General features: G+C 33.5%; 4 protein-coding genes across 4 annotated transcripts; all 4 read left to right on the top strand.

Moving 5' to 3' along the window:
* Positions 1-2,465: 2,465 nt before the first annotated feature.
* Positions 2,466-4,084, top strand: LOC142973356 (endocuticle structural glycoprotein SgAbd-5-like). The gene is made up of 3 exons (XM_076115008.1): positions 2,466-2,564; positions 3,326-3,456; positions 3,775-4,084. Exons 1-3 carry the CDS (start codon positions 2,556-2,558, stop codon positions 3,998-4,000), a joined length of 366 nt encoding a protein of 121 aa, XP_075971123.1. The 5' UTR covers positions 2,466-2,555; the 3' UTR covers positions 4,001-4,084.
* Positions 4,085-5,855: 1,771 nt separating this feature from the next.
* LOC142973355 (endocuticle structural protein SgAbd-6-like) lies at positions 5,856-7,854 on the top strand. Its single transcript, XM_076115007.1, has 3 exons — positions 5,856-5,917; positions 7,096-7,226; positions 7,584-7,854. The coding sequence occupies exons 1-3, from the start codon at positions 5,909-5,911 to the stop codon at positions 7,807-7,809; spliced, it is 366 nt and encodes a 121-aa protein (XP_075971122.1). The 5' UTR covers positions 5,856-5,908; the 3' UTR covers positions 7,810-7,854.
* Positions 7,855-12,666: 4,812 nt separating this feature from the next.
* LOC142972962 (endocuticle structural glycoprotein SgAbd-5-like) lies at positions 12,667-13,619 on the top strand. The gene is made up of 3 exons (XM_076114428.1): positions 12,667-12,805; positions 12,924-13,036; positions 13,332-13,619. The coding sequence occupies exons 1-3, from the start codon at positions 12,797-12,799 to the stop codon at positions 13,555-13,557; spliced, it is 348 nt and encodes a 115-aa protein (XP_075970543.1). The 5' UTR covers positions 12,667-12,796; the 3' UTR covers positions 13,558-13,619.
* A 132-nt stretch (positions 13,620-13,751) lies between these two features.
* On the top strand, positions 13,752-17,300 carry LOC142972960 (uncharacterized). Its single transcript, XM_076114427.1, has 3 exons — positions 13,752-14,695; positions 15,412-15,603; positions 16,908-17,300. The coding sequence occupies exons 2-3, from the start codon at positions 15,431-15,433 to the stop codon at positions 17,110-17,112; spliced, it is 378 nt and encodes a 125-aa protein (XP_075970542.1). The 5' UTR covers positions 13,752-14,695; positions 15,412-15,430; the 3' UTR covers positions 17,113-17,300.
* The last annotated feature ends 46 nt before the right edge of the window (positions 17,301-17,346 follow it).

Raw genomic sequence — 17,346 nt, 5'->3', positions numbered from 1 at the left:
TGCAAAAGTCTTTGTTGTGATGCTCAAAAGTAGGTCACTCATATTTAATCACATGACCGACACTGGGTTTTTGTGTAGTTCGCTGATATAATAGGACTGTGTATTATAAATAAGCTCATGAAGTAATTAATGTTCTCACAGACATTTAGTCAAAAAATTTACGTCAACGATGTAGACATGCTTCTGTGGTAGAGTGTAACATTTCAGTACGTATGATCACAATCAAAAAATTATTCGGTAAAAGCGCACTTAGTATTACTGATATGGGTACCTATCCCTTTATAGTTAAAACAGTGGAGTAGCTAAAGCAATCTGGAAATGACTATTCTAACTTCTGCTTCTGCATGCTTTTTACTGTCATAACATGACAGGGAAAATTCGTAATTGTTTGAATTGCACAAGTCAAAAAAGAAACCAAAATATACAAGTTAAAAAACGGAGACATATAAAGGGCACTCAAATTTTTCAAATAATGTAACAATTTATACTGTTTATAGTATTCAAATACAGATCAGTAGGTTCCATCGTAATATAACGGACGCCCGGTTCTCAATTGCTCCAATTACGCTTACGTATTCTCTGTACGGAAATAAAGCTTTATTTATGGCATAACTTTAGCTAATCACGAACAAAGTCCATTTGGTCGACTTAAACATTAATGTGCATGATTATACGGTTATACGCTATAATATTTAAGATTTGTAAAGAAAAATCTTCTCAGACGTATTTTAGTGCACGCTCTTTGCCTACTTCGCATAATTTTAATGATAATCGAAAACTAAACATAGTATCTAACCCTTTTATTCACATACACACTATAGACCTATTTTGGAAAAAAAACCATCACATCATGTTTTCATTTCGCTAAGGAGTGATAGAAGCAAAGCTTTTATAAACCCTATCATAACTATATTTTTATGAATATGGCGATTCCTTTCTTACTTCTCTTCAAATATGCCATGCTACAGTATACATAGAACTAAGAACCCTAAAACTTCAATAACAAAAATATGACGAAATGGCTTTATTAATTTCAAGGTTTTTTTTAAGCTTACAAGATAAATTATGTCACATAATTAATTGATCCCTTTCAACTTTGACCGCCAATGTATGCAGAATATTAACATTTACACAATACACATGTAATATTTAAATATGCATAGTTTAGTTACGACTTACGTACCTTCGATGTTTGTTTAAAAACGAATTATTTATTTAATATGTTTTTAATTGTTGCATTACATTGTTTGTAGAAATCAAGTAACAGTTAAGTCTCACGCTGTAAACAGTTATTTATCCACATTTTGTCTTAAAATGAAGACACGAATTATCAATGTAGTAAGTAAACACTAAAATATGGCGGAATGTAGACAGAAAAGCATTACTATTTAATAATTGACCTTTCACATTATAATAAGAGCAGAATTTGAAAATAACAGCTAATTAATAAAACCTGCATTTTTTTTATTGCTTTTTAATGAGGTGTCGGATCACAAAATCATATTAAAAGCGATCGTCAACCACTTCTGAAGCTTAATTCGCGATATTTCATTAAACGATTAAATGTACATTTACAAGGATTAATAGAGTAATAAAAATTTAACGCGAAGATAAGATAATTACTGTTATAATTTCTGTTATAAATACATATATTATTCAAACTAATTCTGTCCGTGACTTCGACATAAATGGTAAAAAACTATTTCCAAATCTAGGTATTAATTAGTTAATTCTGATTTGGGTCACACGATACTAATTGAGTCGCACGGTTTTGCAAAAACATGGCTTAAAATTGATAGAAAAATATTTTTCACTGACAAAAGCATGCGTTGTTATATGGATTTGTTGTTATATGTTGGATATTGGTTGCTAACCTAAATATTGATATTACTCATAAATAAAAATAAAGAAGACTACATGCTGTTAAGACCATCTTCAGTTATTCTGTGGGAGGATTATTTCAATAATACCAAAAAGGCGATGCAATAAATGCATTCGGCAATGAATTTAAGGATGACCCATTCACATATAAATAAATTATCAAAAGCAAAGACAGGTTTCTCCTATTTTCTACTTACAAAATTTGTGGGTTCAGATATCTCAACTTTTTTGCAATGTATAACAAAATGGTCAATTTTAATCACCATCGTAAGTGTCTACCTGCAAGCTCAGCCTCCAAACTAATGGACCAATCTAACTCTCGATCATCGGAAGTGTTTCTTAATTAATGAATCGGAATGTTTCGCAAAAATAAACTATATCAATTAAGCTAATTGATATCACAAATTAAGAAAAATATCGGAAAACTCAAGAAAAATCTGATATTAAAAGCTGTTTAAACTATGTAACATGTTATAAAAGCCGTTATGTAGAGAATGCATTAAAGGAATTGCATTAAATTACATATTAAAGCAGATGTCAAGTAGTTCACCTTCAATCCTACGTGTGCATGTTTTATATAAAATCAAATCAAATCGTGTGCTAGATATAAAGAACGAATTTCATACAATATTCGTCATTTCATCGCATCAATCCGTGAAATCAGCACATCAAACATGAAACTGGTTCGTTTTGTTTGTGTCCTTTGTGTGAACAGTGTAAAGTGCAAATACGTGATAAAAGTTTCCAATAAAAAGTTTCGGTAGAAAAAGCGGTTTAAGTCCTTAGAGCTGTGATTTACCGATTTACTAATTATTGACTGAAATTCATGTACATTATTTTTACATACATTTGTACTTTGTTATTGGGATTTCATGCGAAAAGCTTTTCTATACTCGCAGAAACGACAGATTTTTAAGGATACGTGTTACAAAACTTCTATTTTAGAATCATGCTTAAATAATTCTTTGAGTTGCCTGAAACTTTTTTGAGACTATTAGCTGAAAACTTTTCCTTTATAACATTTTTTCTTTTGTTATTATGGTGTGTAATATGATAATTACCATAAGAAGATAACATTTTTGGAATATAATATATTTTAGTTAATTTAATAAATACATTTTTGGAAAGTCAGGTCAGAATCAATCAGAGGACGTAAGAACTTATTTCTGAAAAAAAGTTCCGTTGTGACAAATCAAGACATGCCAGCAATGCATTTTTTTTTAATCCACTTTAATAGAAATGCAGATAAGAGTTACCTTTGTCTTTTCTATCACGGTATTACAATCATTGTAAAACTAGCTACGATGGAGGCATTGACCTTTTACCAAAATGATCAAACATTATGAGCTTACAAATATTGTTAAACTGTAGTTAGAATACTATGCATAGAATTAAGAACATAGCATAATGTAGTAGGAGGTAATTTTTTTGATTTCTTCCACAGTTCCTAGTCCTCTCCTTCGTTGCTCTGGCGGTGGCTGCACCCGTCCAGCAAAAGATCAACTACTCTACAGACAATGTACAAATTCTCCGGTTTGACAACGACAACTTAGGGCTTGGAAACTACAGATTTGCGTAAGTATTTCTTTTTTTAACATATATTTGAAGCTACTTTCCTTGCCAGCTTTACGAGTAATAATAAAGAGCGAAGTGCTTAGAGATTGACTAATGTATTTTTTTAGTGAGTGTTAGTAAATAAGATAAACAATTAGTACATACTACCAGCAGCGATAAAAAGATCTCAGGTTTGATTCCTGGGATAGACGTTTTATTATAGAGCCAGTCTTTATAAGACTAAAATACATGTATGTACTATACTCATTTCCGGTAAAAAATTACGTTAATAAGTTTTTTATTCATTTATATCTCATTCAACTTTAATGAATTTTACAGATACGAGCAAACCGACGGCACCAAACAGGAGCAACAGGGAGAGATTCTCAACGAAGGTCGGGAGGACGAGTCTATTGCCATCAGAGGCTCATACGCGTGGGTCGGTCCCGACGGCGTCACATACACAGTGAACTACGTCGCCGATGACAATGGATTCCAGCCTCAAATCGAACAAGGACCCGGCGGTGGAGTCCCCGCCGCAGTCATCGCGTCCTTCCAAGGCTAGATAAGACACGTTGATTTATTTATAAATATTGTTAACGACTATGTATACTACTACGATATTATTATTAAAAACATTTAAAAAATATTTAAAGTTAGTTTTATTTAATAGTTAAAAGCTCTGGAGTTTCAGGGATTCTTCAGTTTCATAATATTACTCCATCGCTTAATTTAACAGTCAAAAAGTAATTCGAATAAAGTTCGCAAAACGGCATAATTAATGAGATATGCCGTTCGGAACAACGCCCTTCGTATAATTTTTCGCAATATTTTTAACCTGTGACAAAATATATATTTACATACTTAACAAACACGTATGCTTACTAAATCATTTGATTGCCTTGTTTGTGCAAAATATAAAAATCCTATGACTGCTGATCAAGAATGTGATCAACCGCAATTTATCGCTTAAAGCAACTTTTTTCTACATAAAAAGTTAGTCAAGACTTTCAGCGCTTGGCATTATATTTTGGACATCAAATATTAACCTTCCGGCTAGATTAGGCCGATGTAGATAATTTTCCTGCCCGACATTTTCTGTCTTTGGTTGTGTTGTTAAAGGCAGAAAATGGTAATATTGAAATTAATTTCGAAATTAATTTCATCAATATATCAATATTTAAACAATCACTATCCTATTCATTACCAACTTTTAACATACGAAGTGTACGAAGGCGACAAGGTAACACCAAAAGACCGGAATTGCGTTCCAGATTAAAAGGGCCGAAACGAGAGTGTCAAACATGTCACATTGAAATTGCAAAAGCCTAATGTACTCTGTCTAATTAAGGTGACGTTGGTTCAGTTTTTGTGTAATAACTATTTCTTATCTATTAATTGCGTCATGAAGTAAATGAGTAATAGAACTTTTCCACAGTTTTGCCGTCAATTTCCGGAGTAACTTGTCGCTTGTTCAATATTTCATAGGTGGAGTTGTAGTAACTTGACATAAAGTTGACAGTGACGCAAAAAGCTATAAAAATCTTTCTGAATGGAGTTATTTGCATCAGGCCTAAGCGTGATTAGCTCATAATTCCTTTGTATTTTAATGTACCGATTAACCGATAATATTGCAAAGTTTTATGCTTTTACCACACATCGAGAATAATCTTCAAAACTAACACCGAAGTGCATAATCTCGCATATTAGGTACCTATCATATTCACATTTACGAGGATTAATATGTAATAAAATTTTTATGAGTAGCTTATATTTTATATGATTGCTTTATATTTGTTTCTTAGCTAGAAATGCTGACATTAGAGTGTCATTGAATAAAAAACGGATTATTCGTTTATTGTTATTTATTTCTTGAAATTTAACGCTTAATAAAACGAGTAAGTACATGTTTTTATTTTATAACATTGTATAGATTTATCATTCCTATATTTTCTTGTCTTTATCTTGTTTTGTTTTTTAATAAGCAAAGAACCAAATAAAACTCAATATCAAAATCGCCACAGGACTAATGTCCGAAACGAAGAGATACAGAAATTTATAAATTGGTATGGCAGAGATATTTCGCTTGGTTGGTCGCACTTGAATTTTCTTCAACCCCTCGAAGACCCATTAAAAATTGAAACAACAGATGATCTCAAAGAAATTATATCTTAAGCACTCGTAAGTTATAAAATGCTGAGTCACGAAATGCTATGAACCTTCCAAACACATGTCCATTTCAGTAACAAGATTCGTGAGTTGGGTAAGTTCATTTAATACAGTTATTTATTCATTACGCTAAGGAAATTACACTCTATTACACATTGGGTTGATGTCAAGAAGTTAACCTTCAATCCTACCGAGACAAGTTATGATAAAAAGTCAAATCAAATCTTGTACTAGATAAAAAGAACGCATTTCATATGAGATTCGTCATTTCATTGTGTATATTCGTGAAATCAGCATCTCCGATATGAAACTGGTTCGTTTTACTCATTTGTGTACTTTCGTGATATAGTGTAAAGTGTAACATGTGTCAAGAGTATTGAGATAGTATTTGTTAAGAGAACGGCTCGTTTGATAATTATTTCTCAATAATCATTATATTAACATTAATATCACTTATGTTTGTTTGATGAGTGTTTATTTTGTACCTTGGGTTCGTTTACCACTTATTTCGTGAGTGTGATTTAACATACGTGTTTTTCATAAGAGTCTTAAATTCTCTGCCCTACATTTGTATTTCAGTTGTTTATAGGACTTCTTTAACTAACTTTTGTTATATGTGTATTAGAAATAGTTATCACTTGCTCCAACAGTGGAAAAACATCGTAATGAAACCTTGCGTGCCTAGAAATTATTTTAAGCATTTCTTAAGGGCATGCCCAGTCTACAACCCCCACTTGGCCAGCGTGGTGGACTGAATGCTTAACCCCTCCCTCAAATTCCCTCCTGTCTCAAAGAGAAGCTTTTACCTAGCAGTGAAACAATAAAGGGTTCAAATTAGGACTTCAAATAAGTAGGCTTAGGCTCTGTTCAACTATTACCTGAACACTCCTACTGATTGGAATTTTTTTTAAAAATGGTGCTTCCAAAAGTGGTGATTCACATTATGGTTTCCATATTTCCGAATGATATATTAAATAGATTATAATGATGCTATGCCTCATGTTGGGGTTCCCCGCAGTGTCGTACAAAAAACAACCTCCAAAATACCGTACACTCCTAACACTAATCTCGTTTTTAATTTATTATATCCTGAGCCTACACGTGTATGCTAAATATAATGTGACGCTTTAAAAAGCAATACAGATAAATACAAAAATAAAAGGGAAATATGTTTGGAGCATTTTAAAATTTTCAGTAAATCACTATCATCTCCTGCCTAGATGAGTCCGCAGCTAGTTTAAATAACTCTTGGCCAACAATTATACTAGCCAGGAGGATGTCATTATACGTAAAATACAATTAATATTACCCAATGTCCCACTGTCGGGCAAGGGTTTCTCCTGAAATGAGGAAAGGTTACTCCTTGAGTCCACCACGTTGGAAAAGTGGATAGTGTTTATTATACACAAGACAAAAATATTTGTTTTCACGCAACAAGTGCTTTGTAACATTCGCAATAACGCTTACTTAAACAGTCTATTTTTTCCACAGATCATTGCTCTATGTCTCGTCTCCGCCGTGACGGCCGGATCACTCTTGAGAAAGTACGACTATTCACCACACAATCCACAAATAGTCCGGTATGAAAACGACAACCCTGGATCAGGAAATTATAGATATTAGTAAGTATTTGCGAATTACTTTCGACGAGTATTCCAAATCTACAATTTTTTTACTACTTGATTTAAATTATTTGTTTACTTACTCGAAAATACCTGTCTGCTAGGTACTTAACATAAACTGTGTGTATAAAAAGGTTAAATTTAATAAAAGGTTTTTCATGTATTGAGCAAAACAGATATATTATGCTTGCGTTGCGAATTAGCACAATCATAAACCACAACCACTTCCTTTAACACATAATCGCACGTTATCTATTAATAGTGCCTGACCGTATGCAATGAACTTTATGCCTTAAAAACATTACATTCAAATTCGTTGTGACGTCACTGTTCTTACCTGCAATTTACTTCTTTTAGTTATGAACAAACAGATGGCACCAAGCAAGAGCAGAAGGGAGAAATCCGCAATGAAGGGACTGAAGACGAGGCTATCGTTGTGAAAGGTACTTTTACATGGGTGGGTCCTGATGGTGTGACGTACACAGTGAACTATGACGCAGATGAGAACGGATACCAGCCAGAGATCGAGCAAGGCCCCGGCGGTGGGGTACCCCCAGCAGTCGTCGCTTCTCTCCTTGGTTAAATAGAACACGTTATTTCGTATATAAATATTGTTTTTTAGATTTTTTATGGATGTTTTATTTATGTTTTTGTTGTAATATATGAGTACCTACAACATTTTAAAATTAGAGAGACTCAGGTGACCTCAAAAAACAAACATACGAGTTTATCTTTTGCTAAAAAAAGTTACTTGACAAATAATCCTACTTACTTTGAATTTGTGTGAGGTAAAAATATTTAAATGAGAATAATTTGTAAATGATCCTCGTACTAGAGGTATGATTAAATATAATATTTTACTTACAGTTAATACCTGTCTAAGTGAAAATAATAGGCATCATTATATAAAGATTCTTGTGCTAGGGACATCAAGTTTGAAATAGCGTAGCACAGATCACGTGTTGTTGACACAATTTCGTAGTTTATGCATTTTATTAGGTTAACATACCTTCTCAATGACAACACCATTAGCAATCATGTATATTTATAACCAACAGCCCACTTAATTTACACAATTTCTAAAAGACTCAACGCTCTCTGTTTCAATAAATGGGTATTTAATTTGTTTGGAGAAAATGAGTCTGTATTTCTGTAAAATGTCTGAAAATGTTAAGATACAAAGCATAGGAACGAATTGGTGTAACTCATATAGTTGTGCGAGTGACAGATGAAATGAATGATGAAATGGACAAAGGCCTTTGAAAAATACACAACATCCGTTTATATGCACTCATCATTCAATCTGCCCTAGTTACCTTCACTGAGAAGTAACGTTAAAGATTCGTAATGTGCTTATGCTGAGTCTAATAAAGTTTAAGATTAAATTTTAATTGTCTAATTTACAAAATAACCTTTTTTTATATTAGCAATAAAATTATCGAAATTAGTTTTTCATCACACAATTTTCCATCTTTTTTTTTTCATACATATTACGTGTGGAGAGCTTTATAATAAGTATTCTGTTGCTCTACATTATTCATGAGACAAACTACTTTATTCAGCACACATATTATTATAATAGCGTGCGGGGTCAATGAACTACATACTCTATCAAATATTCATATTAGGCTTAGAATCTTAAAGATAGATATCGTAATCATCACTTATCTTTAAGATCTGACCAATGAAGTATGAACGTTTATTCTCATAACCTTATTCATTTCAAGGAATTGTTTTTTGTTCAACCTTGGCATTACAGTGAATCCTTTTCTAACCACAACATTAACTATGTTTTCTTGAAAGTATGTACCATCTATATGAACATTTATAAGGTGACGTTGAATTAGATTTTTTGTCCGTTTATAAGTATTTTATATTGAATTATTATAACCAACAGAAGAGGTTGAAGAATAAAAGCTAAGCTAAAAAAAAAGAAGTTGAAGAAAGAAAATAAACTAGGGGACAAATGTCCCTCGCGATGTCTCTTGTTATGCGGCCGACGGACTACATAACAAACGACATCGCGCGGGTCGTGATCATAGTGGCAAGCAAAGCGTAGCATGTCGAACGTAGTTCCAGTAACTTCACGCCATTTCTCCCCATCTTCACTCGTGACTTGTCGCAGGACATTTATCCACTAATGAATCTTAGCATAAAATACGATAAAAAAGACGACTTGTCGACGATTCGTTGCAACGCGTGTGTACTCTCTCAAAACTTTCTTTAAAACATTTGTTGTCCCGAGGTACTTATACTACCTACTCAATGTCCGCAGCTTCGCTAATGATAACTGACCTTAAGCAAACTCTTCAGGCTTCGGAGTTTAGGTCAAGGTAACGAAGCTCAAACCGGAAATATGCAAGCATATCTTTAAATATAGTTGTAGAAAAACATATTGCGATATTAATCAATATAGCACGATGACGTTATGCATAATAAAACAACAGTATTGGCGTTGATGTAATTCTGATAATATTATAGATATTTAGTGCATTTATTTACTGCTGGATACGTCACATTTTTAGGATAAAGAAGGGGTTAGCTCTATCACTAGTAAAATTTTGGGTTTCTTTCGGGAACTCTGATATATTTTCCAAGTACAAAAATGTCTCAGTATAACACGCACAGTTTATTCAATATACCATGTCCTTGTATTTATTTAACGGACTATTAATATTTTTTATGTATCGAGCAAGTAAATAACTTAAATTTCGATAAATTAAGCACCTTTTAACCTATACCTACGACCGTGGTCAAAAGCTTGTATGTATTTTCTAAAATGAAATGCCATCAGCGATGAACTATGACCAACAGGTTCCAAAATAACGTTGCAGGTCAACCATGTTATTAAACAAGATGGTTTACATACTGGTTAATTACCGAGCCATCTTCGGAAAAGTCATTTGCGAAACAGCAATTATACCTTTCTATTAGAAATACGTCCTAGGGTTCTCTTTTCTCTTAACACGCGCTCTTTTGTAATAAGACTTGGTTTAAGGACTAATGTTTATTTTATTTCTATTGCTTTTTTTTCTTTTAAGAAGACAACTCTCGCACTAAATATTGATCTTGTATCGCAGGTATTTTACTAATATACAACCAACGGACACAGAGTACAACCAGACCCGAAACAATTATTTGTGGATCGCACAAATAATTGTTCCGTGTGCGAATCGAATCCATAAACTCTCGACGCAATGATAGCGGCGTGGTCACCTGAACCACTGCGCCACGGAGGCAGACCATTGTTATACTCAACTCGGGGTGTAAAGTATGCATCGATTAATAAAATGTAGCAAGACATTCGGGCGCAAAATTAAATGTCCTACAACACTTAACATCAGTAAGGCAGTGAAGTCGCGTGATGTTGCCAGATATGTCGAGTAAAATATTCCGGTGTCGTTGGATATGTCGCCGACACATGACTTACCCCCGGTTTTTGAGTCCATTTAGCGGTAGTTTATGTATTCAATAACGTTTTTTATATGAGTTTAAACGCTATTGAATAGATAAACTAGCGCTAAATGTACCATAGAAACCAGGGGTAAGTGCCTATATAGTGTATTCCTGGCTCCAAGGTGTGCTATGCTTTCTAACAACAGATGGCTTAACGAACATTACTAAAACATTTTGAAACTAGCAACACCATATACGCTGCAAACATTAACAGTAGACACATTATGCAAATATCACGTAAATCAAATACACTTTAGTACCGCTTACTTACGAAAGGTAGCTTGAAACAATATTGTTTGAAGCGTGACCACACACTAATGTACAAAAATATAAAAAACATTACTGTTTATGTAAATTATAAGCTCATATTATAAGTAGAGTGGCGATCCACAACCAACTAACAATAGAGATATATTATAGACGTGCCTCAAGCGTACCCCAAAGATGGGATTTAACTAGTAAGTCGATATTCGGTAGCCACTAAAGTAGAAATTGGTACTACTGGACCTTTACTTTGTATTTAGCGCGAAAGAAGCTCTACAGTTAGAGTAAATTTCTGTAAGCGCCTACTCTTTTTCTGGCGGCATTTGTAGGCCAATCAGCGATAAGATCTAAAGACGCAAAATATTATTATATTAATTAAAAATAATATCCAAGGAATTGCGTGTTTACTGCGAAAAATACTTGTACTTAATTATTATTACCTCGTGTTTCGGAAAATACATCAAAAGTCTTAATGTAAAGGCTAACATCATTACATTGCATATGGCGTATAAGCAATTACAAATGCACATATTATAATAACAAGTTTCTAAAAAGGCCACTTGAATGAAAAATTACTATGGCATTAATGTATTAAATTCATTATCATTCAGTTTGTTTATACTAGGAGTAAAATACCAAATGTTATGTAGTTATACCTACATACGCGATACTAATCAAGCACCCTATTGTTACAAATCAATTCTATTTAAAAGCTTCACAATTATAAGAATATTATCAACTCATAAAATAATTTAATAAAAAGGAAAATACATGATACATCTGTTAATCAGTCTATTTTTTCACTGCCCTCTACTAGGTCCCTACCTAAATAATTATACATACCTATATCCCAACCTGTATATGATTATTCGACACCAACATTGAGAAAGTATTCGGTCATTATGTCTTACATTACATTATTATAATACATTTCGAGAACATAACTAAAAATCATTACCTGTATTGACTAATCGCGTGTTACTAACATGTGATGTACGGAGAGGTCATAGGTAAATGTCGATTTACGAGGTCGTATGAGTTTTCTTTACACTTACACATTATAAATTTTTTGACGAAATATATTTTTTTTAAATTAAACCCAGGTATTTTTTTGAAAATGCAGGTTTTAATTTAGGCCGTGAGCATAATGCAGGGCGGAGAATTAACGACAAGGCGGAAGCGTAGTTGGTAATCAACGTTTAAGCAGCAGTTGTCTCCGAGTTTTTTTTTTACTTAGGCACTTATATTTATAGTCAGGACATCATAACAATTTTTTTCATAAATTTTAGTTTCAGGTAGCTTAAGACCTAAGTCTAGCATAGTATGACTGCTTCACCCTCATTATCCATACGGATCATTAGAGCATTTTTTCATTTTCAAGTATTATTATTATGATTTTCAACACATGAATTACTATTTGTAAACGTAAATTAAGGCTAATTTGTTCCACGTTTCAAAATATTGATTCTGATTCTGCAACAATTAAGTGATCAACAATCATCGCAAATCGCAATATCATTTATTAATCAAATTTTCATAACGACATCAACAAAGCGTTTCCTAATTGGTGTCAATCATACGAATTATAGTTACCATCATCTGTACCTATGCATATAATTAAAATGATGATTTCGAAAGGTTCCCATCAAAGATGTCCTCAAACGTTCCACGGCTTACCTTCGCCGGGTCGTAGGAGTGGTCAAATACACAAAACATTGTAACGAGATGTGCGTCAACTAATAACAGTATGTTGTAACGCAATATTCGGAATAGTATAAAACATGAGTTAGGATAATTCATGTGCACATAGTTCAAGTAAACTCGATACGGTACACCGTTTAGTCGTGATCATGAAACTGGTCGGTACATCAATAGTGAATTGAAAATAAATTAATAATAAATTTAAAAATAATAAATAATATTAATGGTGATATTAAAATTTCAGTGAAGTGTTAACAGTGTGTGCTTTGGTTTCAGTTGGTGGTTTGTGCGTTAGTAGCGGTGGTGGCTGCGGCACCCCAGGGCGACCAGGATGTGCAGCTTTTAAAATACGAAACCGACAATGACGGACTTGGCACCTACAACTTCGTGTAAGTTACATAAAAATATCTCCTTATAATTTCTAATATAAATAAACATCGTAAAATAAACAAATGTGAAAGAGCTCTTGTCAGTTTTAATGAGTTAAATAGTAAACAAAATTATTTAATATAAATGCTTTCATAAATACGTGATTAAAATAAATTTAAATAAATTGAGTGATCGTTAAATTTTGATAAGCATCTTGTAACATTTATGTTTATTAGCTCACATTTTATTTAAATAATCGTAACGGCTCTACTGTTTACGATAGTGTAATAAAAATGAAATCGCTTCTTTCCGCAGTTACGAACAGAGTGACGGATCAAAACGCGACGAAAAGGGAGAGCTGAGGAATGCTGGTGCTGAAGATGAGTTCGTGGCGATGTCCGGATCTTACTCCTGGGTAGGACCTGATGGTGAAACCTACAGAGTCAACTACATCGCTGACGAGAACGGTTTCCAGCCCACGATTGAACAAGGACCCGGCGGCGCCGTACCTTCGGCTGTTGTTGCGTCTCTCCTCGGTTAAGATATTATAGCAAAATTAGATTAATATATAAAATTCAAATACAAGCTTTTTATTTGGTCAATTTTACTACCAAGGAGTTTACCAAGAGTGAAAACACATGAAGCAACAAGTACTTCAGTAATTCAGCCCTTCGAAAATAAGACATATCTCTCTTTCTGAATTCAGCATTAAATGACTGTAGAGAAACCAACGAGACATGAGAATATTTAGGAAATATTTTCTCAGATCATGCCAAATATCGTCAAAATATGTATATATTTCAGAGACTTTTTTTTTATTATAATAATTTCGTACGCCGCGGTCATCAAACAGCTCTACATATAAAAGGTCAGTGAAACAAACAAACACTCAGTACCTTATCAAAAACTTATTAATAATCCGGGGACCCGTAAGCACTAATAACGTAAAAATAATTTATTTCATGCAATAAAAATGAGGAAAGAAGAGTCCAAAAAATTTAAATATTATTTGAAATAAGTAAGAATCTTGTATTTATGTTTCGTCATCGTTAACGCTGACCCATCGACACCGATTCGTTCAATACTCCTACGAAATCACAACAGTACATCGTTGACCTTACCCTTTCTTTTAAATAATAGCGTAATTTACGATTATCATTAAAAATATATGTTTTTTCCACAGCCTACAAAAAATTTTCGACTAATAAATATTCCGCAGCATACATTAAAATAAGATACGTTAGTAAATGTAACATTAGTTTTAGACATAATTACTGTCACTGCTGCATTATTACATATCTTGGTAAAGCCTTCACACCAATCTTCAATTTGGATACTAAGAGGCTTAAACATTATTACCCATAACCAGGCAGCTATGTTGTCGTTAGTGAAGGTTGGAAGAACGCCCTGTAGATCTTTTCAATCGGAATAAAATCTTTTTGCAAGTTTATGTCTATGATCAGTCATCGCTTCTGCGATCATGATTGTAAACTCTTTGTGTCATTGTTTATATAATCTTTGTCAGAAAATTGCATTTTGGCAATATTTTAATAAATAATTATACATAAATGATGATTTATTGGTTAAATTCTATGTGATTATTGTGACGTACCTACAGTGGAGCAGTAATTCGTAATTTGATAACATCGACAATAGTGTAAGAAACGGTTGTGTGAAAGGTTGGTGAATTTGACATGATAAAGTACGTTTTTGGTACATTTACGCAAATGTATGTATTTATGATCGGCTTGAGCGTATACGGCATCACAGTCAAGTGATACTTATAACGTAGACACTGTAAGAACATTTTGAGCAACGACAGATTTAACTTAAGCTCACACCTTTGAAATGAAACCGTCCGTATATAGGTAATGGTTGATAATATTTATATCATATCTGATTATTGCCAAGAAATCATGGTAATGTATATACGATAGATAGGGTTAGTTTCACATTTTTTCATACCTAATTGACGGATAACGTATCAGCTAAGTGAAATGAAAACGAATGTGTTAACATAGGTGTCAAGTTCCATCTGACCGGCTATCTGATAGATATTTATAAATGGTGAAATCGCTCTCATCATCGTCAACCTTTCTTTCAACTATGTTGGAGTCGGCTCCCAGTCTTACCGGATACTGCTGGATACCAGTATTTTACATGGAGCGACTGCCTATCGGACCTCCAGAACCAAGTTATCTGGGTTTGGTTAATACACAATGCCCTTCGGTAAGACTGGTTGTCAGAATTTCTTCTGACTATTGTTAACGACTGTCAAAGATCTTTGAAAATGACAGCCGGGACCCACAGTTTAACGTGACTTCGAAAATCGAATAGTGAAATCTTCTTTAAACCGACAAACGTTGTTATACCTATACTATGTTTTTTTTACTAGACACAGTAAAACCAAGATAATGGTAAAGACAAGAAAACGGCCAGCTACGCCGAAAATAAATGCCGGTGAGATGGTATTATCAGCCATACAGAAATTAATGAAGAACACTGGCTGGACTGCACGCACTATTATAAAGTTTATCAAGACAGAATATCGGATACTAGATCCCAAAATAAGCCGTAAAGTATCCAGGTACAATATAACTCTTACTTAATTCCAAGCTCACTACTTCTCAAAGCGAGTAGGGTATATTCATTGTAAGTTTGTTTGTTTTTGACTTCAGAATCTATACTATACAATTATAGTAATGCTAATGTTGTAAATATAAGGTTTGGGTGTTTGGTATTAAATCACACTAAGATTCCTGAACTGATTTTGATGGAAAGGGTACCCAAATAAATTTATAGCCTCGATTGACATGAACACTTTTTACTCTTTACGGAGCCGAGGACAGAAGCTAGTAAATGATATATTTCTGGTTTATACTTTGTTTAATGTGATGGATTATATAATTAACTAGCTGACCCGCGCAACTTTGTTTGCGTCACCTAAGAGAATAAGTCAAAATTTTCCCCATTTAGTAATTTTTTTCCTTGCTACTCCGCTCTTAATGACCGTAGCGTTATATAGCCTATAGCCTTCCTCGATAAATGGGCTATCTAATACTGAAATAATTTTTCAAATCGGACCAGTAGTTCCTGAGATTATCGCGTTCAAACAAACAAACTCTTCAGCTTTATAACATTAGTATAGATATAGTCATTATGTAGAAGTAAGTATGTTATTTGTGGAGACTGCGGTAAGAAGTGATCATTAAAACAAGGACTGATTATTATGTATGAAGTATGTTATAAAATTTGCTATGATATAAATAAAACCATGTATGGAACACGTCGCTTCAGGCTATTTATAAAGGCTCTAATGGTTAGGTCATCACTATTATAAACGACATTTAAAATGATGATCCATATCATCTGCAACACTCGACAACGGCCTCGTCATTTAAAAATGCTCTCACGCTTTTTGTTTACATGACACGTTTTAATATTTTAAGTAACTTGATGTATTCAGTACAAAAACGAGAAAGTCCGGTAAACCAAATATACAAATTGCTTATACTTACTCGAAAAATATTGACTAAAAGAATGTGTCAAATATACTGATGAATTTTAACCTAAAGATAGTATGAATAAGCCAGAATATTTTTTTAAATCTACAAAATCGCAAAGGGAAATTTCTAGAATAAATAGTTACTTAGGTACTCAAAACGAATAGTTCAAGATCCCAGAGCTCCCAGACTTACGTAATTTTAGCAAAGCTGAAATTTTGAGGATTGTTAGCATAAAGGGTCTGTTATGCTAACAATCCTCAAAATTTCAGCTTTGTTAAAATGACGTAGGTCTGGGGGCTCTGGGATCTTACTCCATAAAAGCGTACATCGTCTGCCATTTAAATCATGGATCAAGAATTTCTGCAAACTAGTTTTTCTTTTTCAGAGCATTAAAGCGAGGCGTAAAACTGGGTCTATTGCAGACGGAACGTGGTCGCTATAGACTCAAAGACATGTCTCTAGCGCGCCTGGCTCAGCCGCGAAGTGCTCGTGAAATACGCATGCGCTGCCTGCCAAGACATCGGGAACAACCGCTGAGAGTATCACCGTCCGCATCTACACGCGGATCTAGGAATAAAAGAAAGACCTAGAATATCCAATCTTATTAATATTATTATTAAAAATCCTTGTACACTGTAATATTTATTTTATTATGAAGTAATAAGTTTATTGGGATGGACATCAATATTAATTTCAAAGCGCCTTATAAAATGTTAAATTCTGTTGAAGATGTTCATAAATAAGTAAATATTTCTAAAGGCGCTATCGTCAATCAACTAACAAGTCACTACGTAGTTATTTATTTTTCAGGCTGGTTTCTAGTT

Source organism: Anticarsia gemmatalis, chromosome 5, assembly GCF_050436995.1.
Source record: "Anticarsia gemmatalis isolate Benzon Research Colony breed Stoneville strain chromosome 5, ilAntGemm2 primary, whole genome shotgun sequence".
Classification (NCBI taxonomy): Eukaryota; Metazoa; Arthropoda; class Insecta; order Lepidoptera; family Erebidae; genus Anticarsia; species Anticarsia gemmatalis.
Note: the sequence above shows the minus strand (reverse complement) of the source record. Positions and strands in the feature narration are given on the sequence as shown.